The following is a 22,888-nucleotide window of genomic DNA, read 5'->3' on the forward strand; positions in this document are numbered from 1 at the left end:
AATGGGAGATCATTTACTATTGCTTTTTGCACACGTTTGGTCTTCTTTCAGCAAATCAGCTGGAAAGTGTTTGGCATTTGGTCACATTTTCCTCATTTCCATTTTCTGAATCTCTTTCTTCTCAAACTAATCAAGAGGAAAATTGCAGTGCTTGAACTTGGTCATAGTGTGCCTCCCAGGAAGGGATCCTAGCAGAAGTACGATGGCTTTGCCACATTCCTAAAGCATCTTATCCTGACCTTTTGTTTCCATAATGCTAATACCTTTTGGCATAAAAAAAAGTGGAAATTAATGACCTGAAATAATTCTTTATTTTTCTTTTTTCTCTTTCCAAATTTAATTATTCTTGCTGCCTAGCATCCAGTCTTACAATGTGAATCCTGATCGTATTTGTGTTTTGCTCCTTGGTTTTAAGACCAAGGAAAAGAGCAAACTGTAGTGTTGAACATGGCCAAAGCACAGCTTGTGTCTGTGCTGTGTTTCATAAACAGGTGATAATGCGCTGATGGAAAAAGTCTTCTCCAGCACTGTGCCCATGTTTAGACATCTTGCTTTAAGATCCTCCTGTGTTTTAAGGGACTGCTGATATTTGGACTGGTAAAACACTGGAAAACTGTGGTGCACAGGGCACCATGAGGCTAGTTTTGTGTTGAACCAGCACTGGCATAAGTATTGTCCTGTGAATCTTTAGAAGAACTCAAGGAAGCTGCTTTCAGCTTGTTGGTTGGCTTAATACATGATGCGTGATGTTAGGCAAATATCTTAATCTCTCTGTCTCCATTTACCCCATGTATGCGAGGTTTGATAATCCTGAAAGTAACACAGTGGTTATTGTTGAATGTTATTTTATAAATCATAGGAAATGGGAGGGGAAGAAGGAAGGCAGTCCAAGATCTTAGTCTTACTTTACTTCCAGAGATTTCTTTCTAAGCATAATTAAAAAAAAAACCAAACAAACAATGGAATGCAAGTTCTTAGTTAAAACAAAACTGGTGTTTGGATATGTGTTTTTCCTTTGGCTGTGTGAGTCTCTTGGTGAGAGCAGTGATTTGATCGTCTACTTCAGAAAATACAATTGCATTACCGACTTTCCAGGCAAGGATTTGCGGCCGTGCTTTATACAGATAGCATCCTTGAGCACTGCTGCAGACCGTCACCATTAACTCTATTTCTGTAGAGGAGACTCCCTTGCGCAGCCTGAATGGCATCTGCAAACGTGATGAAATCTCCATTGTGACTGGGTGGACTGGAGAGAAAGCCCATTGCACAGAACAGCCCCGCTCTCAGTGCAGGAGTAACTGAGTGCCTTGAAGTAGTGCATTAAGTGGTTCAACTGCTATCCATCGCATGCGGTTAATAGGAATTGCCAAACTTTGTTCACCTTAGGATGGAGATGAATCATACCAATTCTTTTCAATTTATCTCCGTAGAAGGGTTTCACAGGCTCTTGATCGTTCTCATCTTCCTCTTTTGAACTCCCTCCAATTCTCTGTACAAAGCACGCCTCAGATTCATTTCTAAGTGATTTTTTTAATAGCTGTGCAATGCACCTTTCCTTTGGCAGTGGTCTTGGAGCTGCGTATTAGATCCATATTTACTTTGGCTTCTTGACCTGAATTGTTTTTATTTTTCACCTGCATTTTCAAACTTGCTGCATGTTTCCTGATACAGGAGCAATTTAATTAGCTCTAGCTGCTGAAAACCATCAGCACTGCTGTGCTCTGCTTGATGTGGTTGGGGTACAAACATGTCACGAGTGCAGACTATGAAATTAGCACCAACGTCTTCTGAAGAGCAGCTTTATTGAGCTCTCAGTTAGGGCATTAGCAGGTTTTCTTCCTCAGCAAAGTTTTAAAAATTCTTTTTGTTTAAAAATAAAAAAAAAACATTAAAAATCTCAAAGGGATCCACCCAACAAGAGGCAGCTCAGTTGGGACAGGACTTGGGCAGCCTGCTCCAAGTGACCCCGTTGGGTTGGACATCCAGTGCTGCCTTCCAAGCTCATTTGTTCTATGATCCTCATTCAGATTTCCATCTCCTTTGCAAACAGGCAGACTTGCCTCTCTATTGGCTTCGCTTTATAAAGCGCTGTGCTGTACTGCCACATGTATATTGTCAAGCACATGTTGATACAAATGGCTTTGTTTGCTGATGTATGTGGTCTTTCTGTGCAGATGCTGTAACAGTTCTTGGACTGACAGACCCCCGACTCTGCTACTTACTTGATGGATTCCTCTTCATTTACGCAGTCATCATCACGGCCCTTTTTGTGAAAGCTAAGGTCAGTCTATCTAAACACGGATGCATTTGGCTTTAGTGGTGCTAGCAGGGTGGGGCGAGCTGGAAAATGGGGGTGGAAGCAGGAAGCACGTCTCTTAGAATAAGAACTTAATATTTTCTCTCTCCTCTCTTTTTTTTCCCTCTCTTTTTCTGGTACGAACCTGAGTATTTGGGGCATGTGCTGTCTGAGGGTTCAGGAGTGAAGGGAAAGCGTATGAACTACATGAGAATATTTTGATGCCACAGTTATGCATGCAGAGATTCTGGATGGAATAGCTGGGAAATGGTTGGTGATATGGTTTCTTCTGCAGCTTTGTCGTTGGAAAGAGAAGAGGGGGTGTGCAGAAAATCCAGGACAATGCCAAGTTCATGAAGGAAGTAGTAAAATGTCTCAGGAAGGCAGACATGCCCTTGCCTATAGCCCTCAGCACACTCACTGTCCTGGTCTGTTCAGCTGTTTGCTGGTGGGGTGCATGGTGCTGAGCTGTAACCAGGAAGCTGTTGCAGGGAGGAAGGAAGCAGGAAAGCCACGTGGTAATGCCAGGCTTTCAGCCAAAAGCAGCAGAGCTGACATGCCGTTGTCATGAAGCTCCGTGAAGCCACTGGGGCATCTTCTGGGCAGCTCTTTGTCTTGACCCAAACCTAGACCTTATATATTTCCTAAGGAGTAGCATCTCTCACTTTGCTTCCTGCTCAGTGGAGTTTTTTTTTTGTGGTGGCTTTTGCCAAAGGTACAGCCTTGTTATGGCCTTTTGTTTATGGACTATATGGCTGATGTTGGGCTCTGTTAATGGAAGATGCTTGGTAAATTACTGACCCTGTCAAAGACTCAGTGGCTCTCACAGGGAAAGCATGGAGTGGATAAATTGTAATTGCTACAAATTTTTATTTTTTTAGAAAAGAAAATCAGATTTATCCTAAGCCTAAATGCAAACTGAACTAGAAAGTTGTTTCTTAAGAAAGATTTAATGCATGATAATAGTTCAGTAAGATTAAGGCAATACAGAATGTAGCATAACATTCTCTGAAAAGAGTAGAGCACGAAGGAGCTGCTCAAATTGACCTAACGCTGCCCTTTCTGCCTGCAACAATTAACTGCTCATCAGTCCTGTGTGGAGCAGGATTTGTATTGCTGCAGCTTCATCAGTACCACAGACTGCCTGTGGGTGGGCTGCCCAGCTTCTGAGAAGGGAAGGAACGAAAGGACAGAAGCCTCCGTCCCTCTGCTCACAGTATGGTCTCTCTTCCAGCTTAGCCAGGCCTCTGAACCACAGCTGCTGCTGGGCCAGGACGATGTGTATAATGTAAGTATCTGCTGTGTTATGTGTGCTTGTTTCTAAATCGTTCTACCCGGACACACCTCTCTGGGCACTTGGTGAATTGCCTGTGGATCAGCAAAATGTGGGATGAACCAGCTGATGAAAGAACGGCACCCAGGTGTGCAGCACAGCAGTTAGAAGGAGAGTTATATGGAGGAAAATCAAAGCTGGCCGGGGCTGTTGCGTGAGGCCATACTAGAGACCCAACCAACCCTGTGGCCTGGCCACAGTCAGCATCAGAGGCTCTCCCTGCCATGAGAGTATGGTTACAAGCTCCTGTGCGGCCTTCTAGATGAATTGCTCCTTCGTGGTAGCACTGAATTCTGGCTATACATCTGGTTGCCTTGATTTCTGTTTTTATTTTTATTTTTCTCTCACACTCTTGACCGTAGCCACATCCTGTGATGAGTTCCACCACTTAACTGTGTAACGTATGAAAACTAATGTTCTGTTTTCAGTTTAAAGTACCAGCTGTCACCTTTTCAGTAGCGCCAGATACTGATACTCAGTGTACAGAATAACTGCTCTCTCCTGATCTGAAATCTCTCCTTTGCCCTCTTCTAAGGTAACCTTTTCCAGATGGGAGATGTATAACTTCTGCATCCACTTGATGCAAATGTAGATGAGCTGCTCTGCAAAATCAAACAAACAAAAACAACAGCAACAACAAGCAAGGTCTTGTACACACAACCACCAGTGGGAGAGAAGGCATGGAATTCAGTCTCCCTCTCTCTCCTGCTCTTTTTCAGCTCAGTTCTGCTTGGAAAGTTCCTTGATGTAAACGATTTGCAGCTTTCTGCTGCACGGACCACTCTTTCTGGCTTCCGTAGCTTTGTTGTAGACAATTTTGTTGAAAGGAAAGTAAAAATCAAGAGGTAAAACCTTTTTGCAATGCTCATGGAGTTGGACTCCAAGCTGGGTAATTTCTTTTCTTCTGCTAAGCCAAGCTCTATTTATTTTCTCATGATTGTGACACCCACCGCTGCTTCTTCCTTTCTCGTTTCAGAAACTGTCCCGTGGGCACAGAGATGAATACGATGTGCTGGGCACCAGGCGAGGAGCAGACCTTGAGAAGGGCGGGAGACACGAGGTAACTTCCTCCCACGTCCCCCCTTCTGCCCTCTGAATCCAGTTCCTTCCTCCTTGAGTCTCACCGCAGTTCAGGCGCGCACGTGCACCCAGCACCCATTTGCAAGTCACCGGGGTCCTCCTTGGGAGGGAATGGCAGAACCCATGTGGCAGCTGTGGCGCTGGCAGCATCACGGGGGCAAGAGTAAACCTCCCCCTCTACTTTGATCTGTGCCCCCACCGCTTTGCTGAGAGCTCGCAGCGCCCCGCTGGACGTGACGCCCGTCCTGGGCGGATGCGGGGCAGGCGAGGTGGAAATGAGTGTTTCGTGAGCGCTCGCTGCACGTGATGCCGCCAGGCAAGCACCAACAGCGTCAAGCAGCAGCCGGAGCAACTGCTGCTGCTGCAGAGCCCAGCAGCTTCAGAGGAAGAGGGAGGGGAAACCTGCATCTGCATGTGAGGCGTGCCTGCAGGTGGCAGCTGGGGGGGGTGGAACAGAGGAGAGTTAAGAATTTTTTTTACCAGTTATTAAAATCATGAGACCAGTCTAGCAAACAAGTTGTTTTAACAGAGCCTTTTGGGTGGAGGCGAGGTGAGCCCTACCGGCTCTGTCCGTGGAGCTGTAGCTGGGCCTTAGAGCAAACCCACAGACACGTACAGATGGCAGGACAGCAGCAGTGCAACACATGGACAACTTTCTTCCTTTCTCTTACAGCAGAGAAGAAAGAACCCCCACGACACCGTTTACTCTGTGAGTAGAGAACTAGGGGTTGGGGATGGCTGCTGAGGGACCTCTCAATAGACTTATCTCTGGTGAAATTTGGTGGTCAGTGCTCTGAAGGACAGAGCCACGAACACTAATGCTCACATCTCACACTGGCTCTATCCGGGTGCTCAGTGCTCGCTGAGAAGTGAGCTTTGGTTCCCATGGCTGATTCACAGTCTCTGATCAGTGTTGGTTGTGAGCTTGTGGGATGGAGGGAGGGAGAGCCCCTCTCTCTTACCCCTCGCCCTACTGTGTTACAAGACTGCCCTGTCCCTGGGCCTCAGCAGTGCATTGGGTTTTGTCTCCTGAGCAAACTCTGCTTAGGGGTTTTCTTCAGAGAGTTTTGGTGCAGTGCAGTACGTGGCACCGATGTAGCTAAATGGCTTGGTCATTATTCTTCATTTAAATTGTTGGAGACGATGTGGTGCTGCTGAACAGAGCTGATGGTGCCTCGCTTATGCTTCCCTGCACGTCAGCCAAGACCACCACTGACTGTCCCTCCTCCAGATGGGGTCATAGTTCTGCACTGAGGCTGGGTCATACGCGGCAGCCCCAGACGTGCAGGAGTGGAGCGCGGGCACGTGGGGACTGGGTTAGCTTTTCTGGTGACACTGATACCTTCTCCCTCTTTCTTGCAGTCCCTGCAGAAGGACAAGATGGGCGAGGCGTACAGTGAGATTGGGAAGAAGGGAGAGGTGAGTCCCTCCTAATGGGAGCGGGGGCAGATGCCGCTCACTGCTGCTCCCTTGCAGAGCAGCAGCCCTGTGTGAGAGCACCTGCAGCTGAGGGCAGTTACCTATTTCCTATAGTACCCGGTGTGATAGGTACAGCAGTAAGAGATGAAGCTACCGTTACGGCAGCCACAAAGCCTGTTAGGGATTGGACAGCAAGGTTTGTGCCACTGGCATTAGAAACGTGGCCCATACGCAGCTGTGGTGTTCCTGAGGAGACTGAATAATGTCAAGGGGGAAATGCTGCAACTTTTCACAGGAAAAGTCTGACGGTGACCCCAGTCATCCTCTGAGATGAATGAGGAGTACCTGAAGGAAAAGCCTGATTTCAAGGGCTGCAAAGGTTGCAGCACAGCATCGTTGAGCACTTACTTACTTTCCTTCAGGGCAGCCCTGAGCTGGAGCTTCACAGTGTCTCTCTATCGGCCATCACGTCTGCTCTGCCCTATAGCCTCAAGTCAGCACCTGCAGGCACTGCACGCTTGTCTGCAGACAGCGATCCGGAGGAACATTCCCCTCCCTGCACCCTTTCTCTATAATATATAAGGGACAGCTCTGTTGTGTCCAAAGATAGCGGCAAGGGAACAGCTTCAGTGAGCTCACTGCGGGGGAGAAGGATGCTTGTGTTGTAAAGAGACCATCTCGGTACGCTGTTTATGGCAAAATGAAAAATGGCTGTGACCTACACAGGTTCTATTTTGAGTCAAAGTGTCTTACACGTAACCTTTGATTTCCCTCTGAGAAGAGAAAAAAGGGGATTTCAGGAGAAAGCTTAGCATTGAAAAATGATGAAGCAACACCAATATTTAACACCTCCTGTTTTTTATTGTTCTAAAGGCCCATCTGCCATATTCGGGCTGGGTTTGTGAGCTGTGAGTTTATGCAGTCTCACCCTGGTTTTACTTACGAATGTTTCTATTACCAGCAGGGTGAGGAGGGAAACCTTCCCTCATTCTAGACACATGACCCTTTAACAGCCTGCTGCAATGTTAATTGAGGTGGACACTGCTCTCTGCCATCGGTATCATACAGGAAATGCTCCCGGGGCCATTGCTGCAGGGCTGCAAGCTGGTTATGGCTAGCCATGGGCCTGACACACAGCCTCTATTCCAGGGCTGCAAGCTTGGCCATCCTGGGTTCCTACCTGGACAGTGGGCGATCTAACCGATGAGTTAGAGACAGGAACTTATGGCCCCTGTCTCAGGAGTGGGCAGTCACTCAGGCACCATCTGACCTGTAGCAGCAACTCAAACCACATGGACTTATTGATTCAGGTGTGCTCTCAGCCCCCAAAGCAGCAGGCGATGGCAGGAATGCTGCCAGACCTCCTGGCCTACAGTGAGTCTGGAAATGGCATTACAGCAGTATGACAGGAAAATGTCATTGCATCAAAATAACTTCCCTTGCTACCCTCTCCTTCCATGGCCCTTGCAGCAGGTTGGGGCGGCTCCAGCCCAGGTGGCACTCACCAGTGGGCTCTCCCTCAATGCATCCGCAGTTCAGGATGGGGGCACTCAGCCTTCTCTTTCTTTTGGTGAAATGGGCAAGGCACTGATCTCTGCTTGTTTTGCTTCCCCAAAGCAGCAGCGGCGGCGAGGAAAAGGGAACGATGCTGTTTACCAGGTAGGCAACACATCCACAGCTGCCCCCCTTGTCTATCTCTGCAGCTGAACCGCAGCCTCCATCGCATCTGCCTTCCCTTCCAAGTTATTATGGAGAAGTCCTGAGAGTACTGTTCAGGATTTCACGTCTCCGTTAGCAGAGCTCACGGTTTGTTGGCTCTTAACGGTCAATAATGTGCAGTTAAAATGTACTCCAAAGATCGGCAAAACCGGTCAGAATGAGTTGCTGCAGCCGCGCATTGCTAACAGTTCCTCAGGCTGCATCCTGCCTCCGGGTAAGTGACACCACAGCGAGACCAAGGAAGTGCTCCCGAGTTAAAAAATAACCCCTGTAAGAAGCAAAAGCCACAATGCTGCTCTTCGACCCCCAGCATCTTCTTTCTAACCTGACAGCCACCTCTGGCCAACCAAGCCCTCTCCTCACCTCTCTTTTCTCTCTTTCTCAGGGGCTCAGCTCAGCCACCAGGGACACATATGACGCTCTCCAAATGCAGCCCCTGCCGCCCCGCTAAGCGGGAGTCACGGTGGGGATGGGCAGCATCGAGGGATGCCCACGTGCCTGGGGGGAGGGAGGGGGGAGAAGAGGGAAAGTATTTTTCGTCCCAAACAAAACAAGCACTGTGTACTTCCTCAGCGCAGCAATCTACTTGGGTTGGTGCACCGAGGTTCCTTCTCTTTTCCTGTGGAATAATGTAACCGCAAGCTTTAGCCCCTGAAGTGTACATAGCTGTGAAGTTATTTCCCACACCAGTAGTTATTAGGTTGTTCTATGCAAGATTCGTGTTGTAGGACCGGTCCCCACCTCCTGACACAGCTGTTTCTGTAGCTCCTCCTCACCTTCTGGGGGCACCGAGACACGCAACTGCTGGCTCATAGCATTTGAGGACTCCTGTTAGCGACAGGGCTGTCGTTTCCTGCAGTGTTTATCTTCACGCCATTTGACAACAGCCAGCTCAGCCTTCTGCTTCAAATTTACCTTTTAAAAACTGCTGCAGCAGAGGATGATTTTTTTTTTCCTTCCTTTAACTAACTGTGAAAAGTGATGCGGTGTCAGTGCACTGAGGGGTGCAGCTCTTCGACACCAAACCAGACCTGAGCTCCAACCAAAGACGAAGCGATGGCACTGCCATGTGGTCAGCATGAGGCACTAAGAGACAGGCAACGGCTGGGAGATGCCTGGGAAGGCAGAAGCCAGCAGTGCTGCAGTGACCATGAGGAGAATGGACTCCGGGTATGAGAGAAATGCTGGGAACCTCAACCCTCCCGCGTGGCAGAGGGCTGCACCTGCTGAGCTTCTGCCCCGTCACATTATTTGCAACACCTACAACCACCGCTGCAGCCGCCTCCCTTTGTAAGAGTTTATGCGACGATGGCTGTGTCAGGAAAATACAAAACTATCACTTCTGGGCAACGGATTCTTTGTATAAAAGCCAATCTATAAATGCAGTTCCAAACCAGTTGAATTCATCGGGTTACTCTTAAAAGGCGATGCAGGTATTATTCCAAAATGGTAGTTAAGTAAGTCAGTAACATAATGCGTTTTTGATGAATTAATAAAGTGAGTGTCAAAGACCCACGTGTGCGTGGTGCACTGCTGCATGGTGGCAGTGTGGCCTCTTCGGCCAGCTGCTGGGGTTGGTGTTTCCCCAGCATCAGCTGGGAGGACGTGGGAGGCAATGCTGGGACGACACCTCAAACCCCACCATCAGTGTGGTGTTCACCCTGTGCTGCAGTCCCAGGCGGGGATTAGAAGGCTGTGCTGTGAGTGCCTGTCAGCAACGCAGCCAGGAGTGTCCTGCAGCACGAGGGTTACTGCAGCACAGGGCCTCTGGTGCAGAGACAGCGAGCAGAGCTGAAGCAGAGCAGCTCTCAGCAGCCCGGGCTGCCCGCAGTGGGCCGGGGCAGGTGCACCAGGGAAGGGGGACTGCCCGCCCCCACACATTGACAGGACACAAACAAGTGCATACATGTTAAAACACTTGGAAAATGGTTTAATGATGTTTACAACAGAAATGAACTGTACAATTACAGTAAGTTTAATATATATAAAAAATTACAGCAGACAAATGCATCTACACAAAATCTACCTTTTCATTCTGATTTACCGTAATCTACACAATCTCTCACCGCCTACAGCTATCTGTAGGCAACCACTGGGAAAATAATAATAATAATAATAATAATAAAAGGGCATCTTTAAAGAGACAGCACTTCACCTTCTTCCTCGCCCCCCCCGTGCGACTGGCGAGGTTTGAAATGTGTGGGACCCGACCCCTCGGGCTCGGGCGCTCCAGGGGGCTCTTCCTGAGCTCTGCTGACCCGAAGGTCCCCGGCACAGCGCTCGAGGGAGGGCAGGAGGACAGCGCCAGGAGGTTAAGATTGAACTTCTGTTCAGTTTCGGAAGAGAAGCAAAAGGGGCTGCTCTGACACCGCAGCCGTTCTCTGACCACTGAGAACTATCGCTGGGTTCCAAAGGACGGGCCCTTCTTCACACAGAGGGCTAGTTTTTGAACTAACGCATTAAATAGCTTTTAAAAAACAACATTTGAGCTCCTTCCTCCTCGGCCCATCCCTTGAGAGCAGTGAAGAACCCTTTGCTCTAAGGAAGAGCCCCAGGTTAACGGGCGCGCGGCGAGAGAGAGATGCTGTCTCTTTAAAAAGAAAGCAAGGATCCCAGTTGGGAGCGGCCATCAGTGAAATGCAATCCAAATTGGCGGTCTGTGGAAGTTCTTCATGGAGCATTATGTACAGTTTAAAAACCCTTCGTTTTCGTTTTTGTTTTTGTTTTTTTTTTTTTAATTTATTTATGAACACCTAGGCAGTGAAAACCGTTATGTTAATACATACATAGACACACCCAAAACATACAAAAATACTATTATTTCAAACTACTAAGAATAGGACAAGTTCAGTTATCTCCATGCTATGACTTTAAGAGCATTACACTGAAACAAACAAGAATTTAAACGACAATTTTTTAATATCCCAGAAATATACCAAAATATACATCTAAGCTTTGGAATTACTGAGGTTAGACTAATGCAAGTGCTGGGTAATCGTACTTAATACACAAGTCTAAGGTTCTGCAGGAAAGAAATTATCTTTGGTATCTGCATCAGGCTAATAATATTAACATTTGGATTTTGCTTTGGGATAGAGCTTGTATGACCCTAGAACCAAACACCCCCCAATCAACTGAGATTAAAAAGATCCATGTAAAAAGTTCCTCCGTTTGCAACCCCCCCAAAAAAGTTAAAAAGTCACAGGCATCTACCTAGCATAAAAGGTTGAGAAATACAATGCATAGTTGCACAGTGGTGCTGCAAAAATAAAAGAAATATAGAAAAAAGGAGCTAGAGGAGAAATGAAAAGCTTCTTCTTCTTCTTTCAGGGATTTCTCACAACAGGACAGCCTCTTCCAAGCAGTGACCGGGGGGGTGGGGGGAGGGGGGAAAGCTCGGAAGTGCACCTCAGCGTGTATTAATCGACGTCACCCAGCCCCCAGAGGGTTCGAGCACCCAGCAGAGCAGCCAATCCTGCGCCCAAGCCTTCAGCCCCCAACCCACCGGCGAGGCCCCCTCCCGGCGAGCCCCTTCCCCGCCGCCGGGCGCCTCGCAGGTGGGCTGGGCGCTGAAGACGCCCTTTGTCTTTGGTTTGTTTGTTTGTTTTGAGTTTATACAATCATTAGGAAATCTTTGGTTTTGGCTGGAAATTTTAAAAGAACAAAACAAAACAAAGAAACCGCCCCCTCCCGGCTTATAGCGGCCACCGTGACCTGATGAAGGTTCTCTGTCCCGGGGGGCAGGGGAACTACATTCAAATAAAGATGGAACGGGATCGGGAGGCAGCTGCTGGCCAGGCGGGCAGCGGGGTGGGGGGGTGGGGATCCAGGATTGTCAAATAATAAAGAAGAAAATCAAACATCTGGAGACTTTTCTTGGGTTTGGGGTTTTTTGGTCATGTCGAACAGCGAGTAGCGCGTCTGCAGCGGGGCCGGAGGCCTGCGGGCCTTGTGCAGCCCCGGGCGGGAAGAGTGGAGGGAGGGGTGGAGATTCACAGACTAATCAAGAGGACCCCTTGTAACCAAAGGAAATAAGATACAATTGCAATTTGCCCTCACTTTGCAGTAGCTTTAAGCAGCGACATTCAGAGGCGTAAGGGGGTCGCTCCCCGGGCTGCAGGTCACGGGGTGCTATAGGCCAGAGTTCAGTGTTCGTCAGAGGAGGGAGGGCAGACTTGGCAACTCTGTAGGGTTTGGAGAAAGTTAAAGCAAGTTACTCGGTTACGAGTTAGAAATGAGGTATACGACAGCTCCTGTACCTGTGGCGGATAAACACCCCACACCTACTCACACCTAGCCTTAGACACTACCACAGAGGAAGGAAATGGAACAACGGCACTGGCGGGACAAAGAGGTACTGCCTGGGTCCCCCCCGGCCTGCTGCACCCCTGCCAACAGCCGCGGCAGCTTGGCAGCGATCCCTTCCCCACGTCAAAGGGAGGCCTGCCCGGCTCCCAGCACTTCTCGGGGCGTGGGGCGGCTCCACCTCCTCCGCATGGCGCTCTGCCCTCGCACTCGCTCAGGGGAGGCAGCACCAGGGCCACAGAGGCCGACGTGTGGAGAGTGGATGGGGGAAGAACTGAAGGTTTTGTCTCGACTGCCTCGTTCTCAGGACACTGTGACTGGCGCCCTCGCATACTCGGTTATTTCTCGAGGGGGCTGCGTGATGTCCATCATTTGCCCCTTGGCATGCGGCTTCCAATGCCATTGGATTCCGTCTGCTCGCTAATTTCAGATTGCTATAGCACCACAACACACCAGCTTCATCCGCACACAACATTATCACATTCAGGGAATAGGGCTTAAGTAGCTGCTGTGACAAAATTCAGCAAAGGCAATATGAATCCTGAAGTGGGGCCTACCACAGGTAAGAGAATTTTGTGAGGACAGGGGAAGCTACCTTGATAAGTTAAGCATTTTATGGTTTTACGTAGAGCTCTGCAGGAGGGCATCCACCAGCAGACCGAACCATTTTTAAGACAGATCAGCGCGTTTTGGTTTGAGCTACTTGACAAGGTCCTGTTTGGTAGAGAGATGAGATAAGGCAGAGGGGGTGTGTTCCAGTTCTGGGGCTGAGCCTCAGCAGCACTAAGGAACGCCAAAGGGCATCGTCTTCCCTCGCCTCCCACAAGCTGTTTCATTTCCTTCCTCAGATTTGTTTTCCTTAAAGCACACCTTGTTTTCCACTTCTTTTGTTCCAAGTGTTCTTTTCTTTGAGAAGTCATTTCTTCAATATCCCTATTACCTACCTATAAATCTAACTAGCTCTTTGAAAAGTCACACAATATTAATACCACTTTTACATAATGTCAGAACAACAATTCTATTAGTAAAGCTTTCAGTGAAGTTCTGCAACCCGATTGGTGACCGGAGGAAGAGCGGCTGGACAATCCGCCTTGCCCCCTTCCTCCCTCCCTTTCTTCACAAGAGCTCACCAAGCTCAACGATAAAACAACTCAGCCCAATAGCACGATACATGGACATGTACAAGGCTACTTTGGGGAGCAAAGAAAGGAGACTTTATGGCCCCCCTAACAGGAGGGCCGTACGCAAAAGCTGTTGAACAGACTCTGACCTTAGACTACACTGCTTCCTCACTCGAAGGACAGAAACAGTTTTCCCTGACTGTATCCCAACATCAGCCTAAGACCTGCAGCACTGGGCAAGCCCCACACGCAGTTCGTCTTCACAGAGCCAAAGCAACTCTATGCAGAAAAGGTGGGAGTACCCACAAGAGATGAGGTCCTTTCAGAAAGGGACAGTGACCCCAAGCTCAACAAAAAAAACCCACCCAGCTTTTCCTCTTACCCGCTCTGAAAACAGCAGAGCTGACGACGTATCAGTGCCTTTGGTTCCCTACGAGGCCACTGGGAATTCTCCCACCCCAGTGGAGTCGAGCTCCTCTCCGCATCACCACACGCTTGCACGCACGCACACTCTCTCTCACACACGCGCCCCTCTTCCCCCATGCCATAGGCCTTGAAGGGAAATGAGAAGGGAGCCTTGGGGTGCGGATGGCGGGGCCGCACACCCCTCCCAAGGTAACACCACTCACCACAATGCCGAGACATGCCAGCAGAACGACTCGCTCCCTCTCCCAGCCATCCTCAAAGCCCCCCTCCCACAACAGTCTCACAGTATTTCAACCCGTTCAGGCACACCAGCCAGGTGTTAGGAGTAGGTTAGCTTTCACTTCTCAGTTTGGTTTTTCTTTCATAGTTTTTGGTCTAGACAGATTAGCATTGCTATTAGAAAAGGAAGTGTTTAAAAAGTTTTCCATCTATTATCAAGCACTACAAGCCCTACATTCAGTAACAAGACAAGGGGGATAAAAGGAACCTGTTTCACTTTTGCTCTCCCAGATAGATTAAGATGTGACAACCATTCTTCGCCCTCCCCGAAGTCAAACACAATGGACCCAAATCAGCTCTGGTGCAACTCAACTAACTGGAACGGATTTACGTCTCGGTTGAGTATATAGCCACCTTCTTTCCCCCGAGCCTCCTGCGTACACATTGCCTTATCTTTAGATTCCAGCGAAGGGTAAGGATGGGCCAAGAGGGAGGGAAGTGTGCGCACACTTGAAAGGACCCTGAACAGCAACCCAACCAGTAACCTGCATGCCACCACGTGCCGTGCTGCAGATTAGACCACAGATAAACCAACCAAACAACAATCCCAAACCCAGGAGCGACAAAATGTTTCCTTTGGCAAGACAGATACAAGGAAAAAAATTCATGAGCAAACATTTTCCTTCTAACACAGTCAACCCCCTTCTCTGCCCCCAACATCCACCCACCCCCACCCAACCCTATAAAGTTGTAAGCTATAAACAGGATCTCAAATACATACAGCATAATCATGTTTATCAATCATAATAAACATCAGTTCAACTAAACTCTACAGCTAGAATTATCTCAACTATTTATAAAGTTTGCTTTTCTCTTCTGATTTTTTCAGTTTAAAACCAGTTCTGCGACAATGCTAAGCTATGCTGAGGTATTTTATGAAGGTGCCAGAAGCCAGCTGCTACCCACACGTATTGTTCTCAGAGCTGTATGGTGCTACCTTCCACAGAGGAAAGACGGGGAAAGGAACAAGGAGGGAGGGGGAGGGTGGGAGGGGGCCCAGATTATTCCAATGAAGGACAGTGCTTAGCTGCGCAGTGCAAACCAAACGAAAGCAGCCCCGGTGGTTGCTTCGTTATTTGGAATTTGGTTAGAAAAGAAGTACCTGATACAACCTGACCGTGTTTGTCTACTCAGCTAAAAGGTGTCTCTGCCCTTCTCCCAAGGTAAAACCATTTGTAATTCCAGTGCAATCATCCTAACACCCTTCTAACAGCATCCCATGGAATTAACAGCTCAGAGAAGGTACCTGCTAAGAGTGTATTTGAAGTGGGAGAATGAAGGCTGAACGAAGAAGATAGATACACCAAAAAAGATCAAGTACTTTTTCATGTGTTGGTGTATGTTTGACCACAAAGATATGTTAAGGTCAGGAATCTCCTCTTTTCATTGTTCCAACAGCATTGGAACAACTTCTTTTGTCATACAGGGAACCATGCCATTTGGACATGGAGCAAAAGATATGAATATTTTAAGGAACTGCAAGCCATGAGTCAGTCTGTTATCAGTTCTGCATCGTTTTATGATTCTACAGCCCTGTAACACCTCTCTACATAAGCTCCACTCACATCAAAAAAGGTGTGGGCCGCAGCACCCTTTAAATACAAAGTCTCTGTCAAAAATCTTTTAAATACTTAAGGGGTCTCTTGGCCATAAAAAGAGAAAGGCTCACAAGCAGCAATAAGAGTTAGATTTAATGACTGAAAAGAGTAGAACCTCTGTCATTCTGTACCTTGAATCCTCTATTGCTCTACTATTTTAGAAAGGGAGGGAGATAGAAAAAGAGGTATTCTTACAAAAATACAAAACAATTTAAGTTGTCTGTGTGAGAACTGGCAACCTGAAATCCAGTGGGGAGCAGCAGGTTAGCTTATTCAGCCCTAGCCAATATTCTGGAGCATATCCATGAGATGTACTCATGCTCTGTGGATAAACATCACGTAACCATTTGGGGCAGAATGGGACTAGGGACTCTTAATACAGCTAACCTGGTAATACATTGACCTACACTTCTGGTTTAAAACCACTGGATGTTTGGGCCAGACACCCGATTTTGTATGGCCCAAGACAACCCAATGGCCACGAGAAGCTACCTGTCTCTCTAAGAATTTCATAAAGTTAGTTTTTACTTAAGAAAATATCAGTTGATATTTAAGGTGAATCAGATACTTTTGTAGAGTGTCTGTGGTATGGTTCCAGCTGTAGCAGATTCTGGGCTCTATTTACAATAAAGTGGAAACTTCTCTTTTAAAGAAGGTTGCTCCATAGCAATGTGCACAGAGTAACAGAACTAACACTGTTATCACCTTCAGTAACAGGGCTGGAGAAACGTGCAATGAGCCAAAGCACACTGCAAAGCTCACAAAGGTGACATCTGAACATCATCTCAAACCAAAGCATTAGGATACAGTAGCAAGAGAAGTAAATACATATATATTTTAAACTGTTGCAGAGGATGCATATAGAGAATTTTCTCCAACACATTTTAATAAGAGCCATTCTTTTACTGCCCCCCTGAGCAAAAAGGGTTTATTTCTGAGGTTCTTTTTTTTTTAAGGAATTAATCATCCTAAAAGAATTTCAGAGGATCAAAAGTATGACATTTTTGTCTAGATCTGATGCTCACCGTGAATTTAAAGTAAAACAAGAGAAGGAGCAAAACAGAGGCAACGCATTGCTCTTCACCAAATGGAAAACTAACACACTACAAGAGAAAATCTGTTCTTGGGTGTTAGGACAAGTAGACAGCTACTTTGGCCAATGCTGGCATCCTTCTTATTAACTCTAAAAGGTGCAAGAAATCACAAGCTGCAACTCCAAATACTTCAGGATCTGTACTGTTTTCATTGAAAATCTTTGCCAGCCTGTTCAATTTCAAGATAAAATGCAAACTTGAAGCCTCTAGTGTTCTAAAAGGTCTCTAATTCAAGCCATCGCATCGGAGTATGTCTTCCTTCTAATGTTCTTGCACTTTAGTTTTCTCTTGCAAACTAACCTCACTAGCACTCAAACAGAACCACTGAGCAATGGCAGCAGCACACTTCTACACGACAATCCAGCTAACTCTCTAGCGTGTTCTCCTTGAAGGTTCATCAGAGCACAGATCTCTCATTCATGGCGAAATGACTTTTGCAATCCAATTTAATTTGTTCTGTAAAAACTAAACAGTGAGCTCAACTGACATCAGTGAGCTCAACTGACATTAGCCAATAGGACGGACAAAAAAAGAATCTCTTAAAACCAAACGAGGTGGTTCTGCATGTAATGAGCATGCTATCTCCCCAGCAACTCTATGAGAGCATGCACATACACACCATCTCAAAACTACACAGGGAAACAATAAAAATTACTGAGACAAAAACACAGTAGTAACTCAGAAACAAGAAATCCTCTTAAGGAGATTTAGACGGATGTGACTTTTGTAAGCAGCAGTATCTCTGTGTACTTCTGTGATCTGTTCAAGAATAATTCTACACTGACTGAAGAGAGCAGATTCTGAGGAGTTCAGCTGTGCTAAAGCCAAACAGGAATAAATTTTCCTAACAGAAAAAAAAAACCATCACCAGCTTACAGCAGCCCACCCTGAAACCATTTCCTAAATTGTTCTTCTAGACCTTCAGGGCATATCTATATTTGTGGCTCTGCAAATCTTGTGGTTTTTGTCCTTGGCTATACGAGAGAGTGTTTCTCGCTCTCTTTTCCTGCACATGTCCTTTGGCATGCTTGCAAATATGAAAAGCAACCCACGGGTCTGTAAATACAGAGCTACGAGCTCAGAAAGATGTGATCAGACATATTCTAACACACTGACATTTCTTCTGATCCCAGCTGAGGAGTCAATACAGTAGCAAATGTACCAGCACGCAGCTAGAAACTATCCTAGAAACGAACAATCTCAGAGAAAATCTTCCCCTAACAAGAAAGGAAGAACTTAAGACCGTGAGCCTGTCATAGAAAATACCTCCATTCAATATGTAAACCCACTTATACTGGAATCAGAGGCACTATTTTGCCTAACTGAAGAAAAAAAAAAATCATTTTGTTTGCAACATGAATGCTCTCTGTCAGCCAGCCAGTTTGCAACCATGCAAACCCCAGTGTTTCCAGGGGCAATAATTCTCCATTTCAAACACTGGTGAACTTCAGACAAAGACCCCATTTACTGAGTCTCCGTACAATTGTTAGTCTCTTCAGATGCATCAACTTTTACTGTCAGCAAGATGATTATTTAAAAAATAAACTTTTACTAAATTCCAGTACTTGATCTCACACCCATTCCTTTTACACCCTGAAGTCACGCACCTGATTTCTGTCTTTCACCCAAAGCCCGGAGGTTGCCAGCAGCCACGAGACAAAGCACTGCAAGGGGATGAAAAGCAGGCACTGGGATCAATGGTCAGTCATTGGGATGTCACAGGAAAATACATGTGAGCAAACCAATTTGGGGTTTAACCAAAGCACGCTGGTGAGTAAAGCCATGGGATATGTGCTGTCTGAGTATTGTGTCAGCTTCCACAAGCTAAATCAAGCCCTTTCCAGATATGTGGCTATTCTGAGTTTCCAGTTTCTCTCAGAAAAAGACTTGCTAAGAAATTCCCTGGAATCTGGGCCCCAAAGAGGGTGATGGGGTAGAGAGGAGGAGGGAAAGGGGTATTAAGGTGCTCACACCAAAGCCATGTGACCAATGCAAAGGTAGTCAGGAAAAAAAAGCAGATTTTTTATAATAAATAAACCATCCAAGCTGCATTAGTGTTCCAGATATGTACTCAACAAGACCCTCTCCCAGTCACAAACCAGCAAGAATGGGACATGAAAACTCATTCAGACAGCTAATGGCACAGTCTCTTTGAACTGTGGAGAGAGGATATGCTGATTAAGGCCCACCCTTCTTTGTGTTTCTTATATATATGCAACAGCCATGCCCCCCACCCTGCCACATCTTTAGGGAATAGAAGATCCATCGGAGCAAAGACCGACAGTATCCCTTCTTTAACGAAAAAGCTTCCTGATTAATTGTATTTTTGCACAGGCGTGAAAGTAAGTAGGAACTTTCAGACTCAGGAATGAACATGATAGCTGCAGTTTTCCCCATCCTCTTACTTCACTGAACACAAGTCCCATGGGGCCTGCACTCCTTTGGTAGAAACTGTAGACCACACTGTGGCCTCCAGACCAACACAGTGGGTACCAGCATCTCCTCTTCCACTTCTTCCCTACCTCCCTGAAGCTCACCCAGCTGTATCTTTTACCGCTCTGAAGCTATTACTGTGGGAAATTTACATTTATGCAGTATTATTCATAGCCCTAAAAGTCTTCTGTGCAGCCTGAAGTCAGAGAGACATCAGACACCCCAAAAATATGTAACTTTAGCCATACTGGTGGGATGAGGGTGGGACCTGTTGGATTAACAAACCCCTGACATTGCCATTCTATTTACACATCAAACAAAAGAAAACAAATTAAAGTCAAGTTAAGAGTCTGCCCAAGGATAATACAAATTACCAACCAACCAAAAAAAAAAAAAAAAAGATTAAAAACAAGCAGCAACTTTTATATAAAATTAATAAAAACAAAAGACAAATGAAAAAGAAATTGTCAGTAGCATCTATCGCCTCTCTGCATCTGAACTGCACTTATACAAACTAGTCCATTAGTACAGCAGCTTGCTAGAAATTGACTTTGGTTCAAGCTTAGTTTTAAAAAAATAAAACATAAAAAAATCAAAAACACATTAGAAACGGTGGACGGACATTTGTTAGTTTCCCTGCTTGCAGTTCACTAGTTTTGAAGTTACGGGGATAATTGGTTTAAATATTCAGTAAAACAGGAAGGTGGAGAGTTAGAGATGAACAGAGCAAAACCAAGGCAGTGGGGGGGAGAGATAAGGGATTCTGCCACTTGAGTGCAAACGCAAATCCCACGTGCTCAGGTCACCAACCAAAGCACACGTAGAACTTAAAGTTGCTGCCATCTGGATCTTGGATGAGAAACTCCAGGATCCCCCTGAATCATCAACAAAATGAACGTAGCTGCATTAGCTCATTATTTCAGAACACTCCGGTGACAACAGGAAAGGGGGTGGGGGAAAGGAACTCTTCTAATACCCTTGCTAGCTTAAAGAAATCTAGTTTTAAACACATGGCAGAAACTGTTAAATCCATCCAGAATGGAAGTTCAAAGTGAACTGCATTGCAGTGATCCAGTCTTCTCTTTTCAAAAGTCTTTTTGGTTCAGATACTAGATTGTATATTTAAGAATATACAGATCTAACTTCTGTACAGTCCATTACTCTTCCTCATCCACATAAATATTCTTTGCTGTATGGATCAGAATCAACCAGACAGTTACAGTGGCAGGTAAGTCCCGACGCTCCGCTCAGAGATGCTTATTGCCATTGCTACACAGCTAGCAGCATCGCAGCTCAGAGACTACACGAGATCACCAAGGTATGTGCAAAAACAGAGACAACTCTATTGTGTTGGCGTCAAAGATGGCAGCTTCTGTTCTTACAGTTTTGGTTTCGGTGTTTTGCAGCCAGCAGCTTTTTTTTTTTTCTTTCTCCCTAGAAAATTCTCCCAAATGCAATGTTGGAAACATTAGAAGTAAACGAAGGAGAATGCATCTATGATTAGAGAGAGCCCGGCCTTTTGAAATCCTGTACCAATCCACCTGGTAGAAATCCAAGACGGTAAATGTTGTTTCATATACTTCCAATTAGCTTGAGTAACTTTAAAATATTTGTGTACGTTCTTAACAGCAAAATCAATTCAATAGGACAGAAGAGCCATCAGTATGCCACACAGTCTAGACTCAGGAGGTTAAATTCCACTCTCTGAAGTAAAGAGGAACCATGCACACGAAGCTAAGTGTAAAGTTTGGCCATTTTGTCTAAATAATTGAGAGAAGGAGAACTGTGGTTCACAACTAATTCCTACCTCTGCTCAAAGAGCAGAGACCAGCCTGGAACTTTGCACACAACCATCTCTACTGCTACACTGAGCTTCCTGCACAAGTGATGGAAATTAATCCTTCTGACCCCTCTAAGTAGACGTCAGACAAATTTAAGGATGAGGAAACTGTTCAAAACGTTCCCAGAAGATTAGGACAGAAAGTCTCTTTGTGCTCATTCTTCCTCTCCACCCTCCCACCCTCCCCCCATGGCATGGGAGCTCACTGAAAATAATCCAGGAGCAATAGACAAATGCGTCCAAACTATATATATAAAAATAATAATAATAATAATCATAATAATAATAATAGAGATACACCAGTAATACAGGCCTGCCTAAATTGTACCAGTTAAGAAAGGAACCCCCAATAAGATTGATACGATTATAAACACCTTGTATGACATAATGGCCTGTACAACAGACCAATAAAATGATAATTAAAAAAGAAAGATATTTAGACCAAAAAGGAACAAGAAATCCCCGTCCTATGTTTGAACTGATAACCCACCTTAACTTGTCATTGTGACTGCTGGAAATGATAAGTAGTCCTTTCACTTTTTTTGTGTTTTTTTTTTTGTTTTGTTTTGTTTTGTGTTTTTTTTGTTGTTTTTTTTGTTGTTTTTGTTTTTTTTACATTTTTGGTTAGAAAGTTCTCCGATCCATGAAGCGATCCTGAAAAGACAGTGTTTATTATAAAATGAGGCAAATGTCTGTCCCAGCTTTAAATCCTTCCTGTTTTGCTTTTGTTTTTTTGTTTTGTTTTTGTTTGTTTTTTGTTTTTTTTTTTTAATATTTCTCCTTCTCTCCCTTGTCCCCAGCAACACGGCGAGAGGATGACCATCACATTTTTCAGTTCATAAACCCCACTGGCAGCCAATCCCACTGCACAGTGAAAAAGGCTGCTGGCAGCACAGCTCAGCCCAGCTCACTGTGCCTTGGAGGCAGTAGTGGTGGTGGACGTGGCCCCGCTCGCAGAGGCCACCGTGAGGAGAGAGTTCTGGATGGACTCGGCTGAGGTGGAGGTGGCATGAAGGCTGGCGACTGGTCCAGAGGCCCCTGCGGAGGCTGCAGCTGCAGAGACCAAGCTAACCGGGTTGCTGGTGAGCAGAGAAAGGTTCTGAGGGTTCAGGAACAGAGGGGCAGTTACGATGTTAGGAGTACCTCCAGCATTGGCAAACACCAAGTTTCCAGATGCATCCAGTGATGTTATTGGAAGAGAGCCACTAGATGCAAGAGCTAAAAAACGGAAAATTAAGCAGGGAGGAGATAACATCAGTAGTAAGCAACAATGTAAAACGTGCCTAAAAGCAACAGGGCTCTGCACTTTCCTTCACTGATGTGAATGCTCCCTACACCACTAATGACAGACATCACGTGTAACTCTTTTTTTTTAAAGGACAACTCCTTATGAAGGGTGGATAAGACCTTGCAGATATTAAAATGCTTCTGTCACCTGCTCCTAATTCCATCAAGCTTTTTTTCAGCTCTTTTACTGCAACACTGCTCTATGTTTTCTGTCAATGAAAAACCTGTGCACTCAGGTAACTTGGAATGGGTTGAGATGTGTGTTCACTTGAAACAACAGTTATCACAAGATGAAGGTCATGTAACCTTGAGAGTAACTTTTTAAATTACGGCATATAAATGCAGTTACAACCTACTCTCACAAGGCTATAGGGTTCAGTCTGCCTTAGATTATGATCTCATATATTTATTTATCTGTGACCCTTTGTGAAACGGTTCTTTCTTGGACCCTGCAAACAAGATTTGTGAAGCTGCTTTAGAAGATCACAGAATCAATCACAGAATTGTAGGGCTTGTCAGGGAGATCATAGAGTCCAACCCCTAAGATGTCTGAATACACAAGGTTAGCTAGATGTTAAGGCACCTGCACCAACTTTCTTTTTCCCCCCACAGATGACAAACAATGCAGTGAGAACAACTCTTACTTTTCAAAGTCAGT

General features: G+C 45.9%; 2 protein-coding genes across 21 annotated transcripts in view; one reads left to right on the forward strand and one right to left on the reverse strand.

The window, feature by feature from the left end:
* The window catches only part of CD247 (CD247 molecule), a 46,429-nt gene extending 37,071 nt beyond the window's left edge, over positions 1 to 9,358 (forward strand). For 2 of the 3 annotated variants that reach the window (NM_001396949.1, XM_046911007.1), the window contains exons 2-8: positions 2,175 to 2,281; positions 3,531 to 3,584; positions 4,606 to 4,689; positions 5,383 to 5,418; positions 6,072 to 6,128; positions 7,746 to 7,787; positions 8,233 to 9,358. In NM_001396949.1, coding sequence (NP_001383878.1) covers positions 2,175 to 2,281; positions 3,531 to 3,584; positions 4,606 to 4,689; positions 5,383 to 5,418; positions 6,072 to 6,128; positions 7,746 to 7,787; positions 8,233 to 8,298 — 446 coding nt within the window. In that variant the 3' untranslated portion in view covers positions 8,299 to 9,358. The remainder of the gene's footprint in view (positions 1 to 2,174; positions 2,282 to 3,530; positions 3,585 to 4,605; positions 4,690 to 5,382; positions 5,419 to 6,071; positions 6,129 to 7,745; positions 7,788 to 8,232) is intronic. The other variant, NM_206879.2, reaches the window with a different exon arrangement.
* Positions 9,359 to 9,750: 392 nt separating this feature from the next.
* POU2F1 (POU class 2 homeobox 1) overlaps positions 9,751 to 22,888 on the reverse strand; it is a 121,827-nt gene continuing 108,689 nt past the window's right edge. For 17 of the 18 annotated variants that reach the window (XM_040670481.1, XM_040671296.2, XM_040671195.2 and 14 more), the window contains one exon: positions 9,751 to 22,161. In XM_040670481.1, coding sequence (XP_040526415.1) covers positions 21,851 to 22,161 — 311 coding nt within the window. In that variant the 3' untranslated portion in view covers positions 9,751 to 21,850. 18 annotated transcript variants of the gene reach the window in all.

The sequence above is a fragment of the Gallus gallus genome, chromosome 1 (genome assembly GCF_016699485.2).
Source record: "Gallus gallus isolate bGalGal1 chromosome 1, bGalGal1.mat.broiler.GRCg7b, whole genome shotgun sequence".
NCBI classification, from domain to species: domain Eukaryota; kingdom Metazoa; phylum Chordata; class Aves; order Galliformes; family Phasianidae; genus Gallus; species Gallus gallus.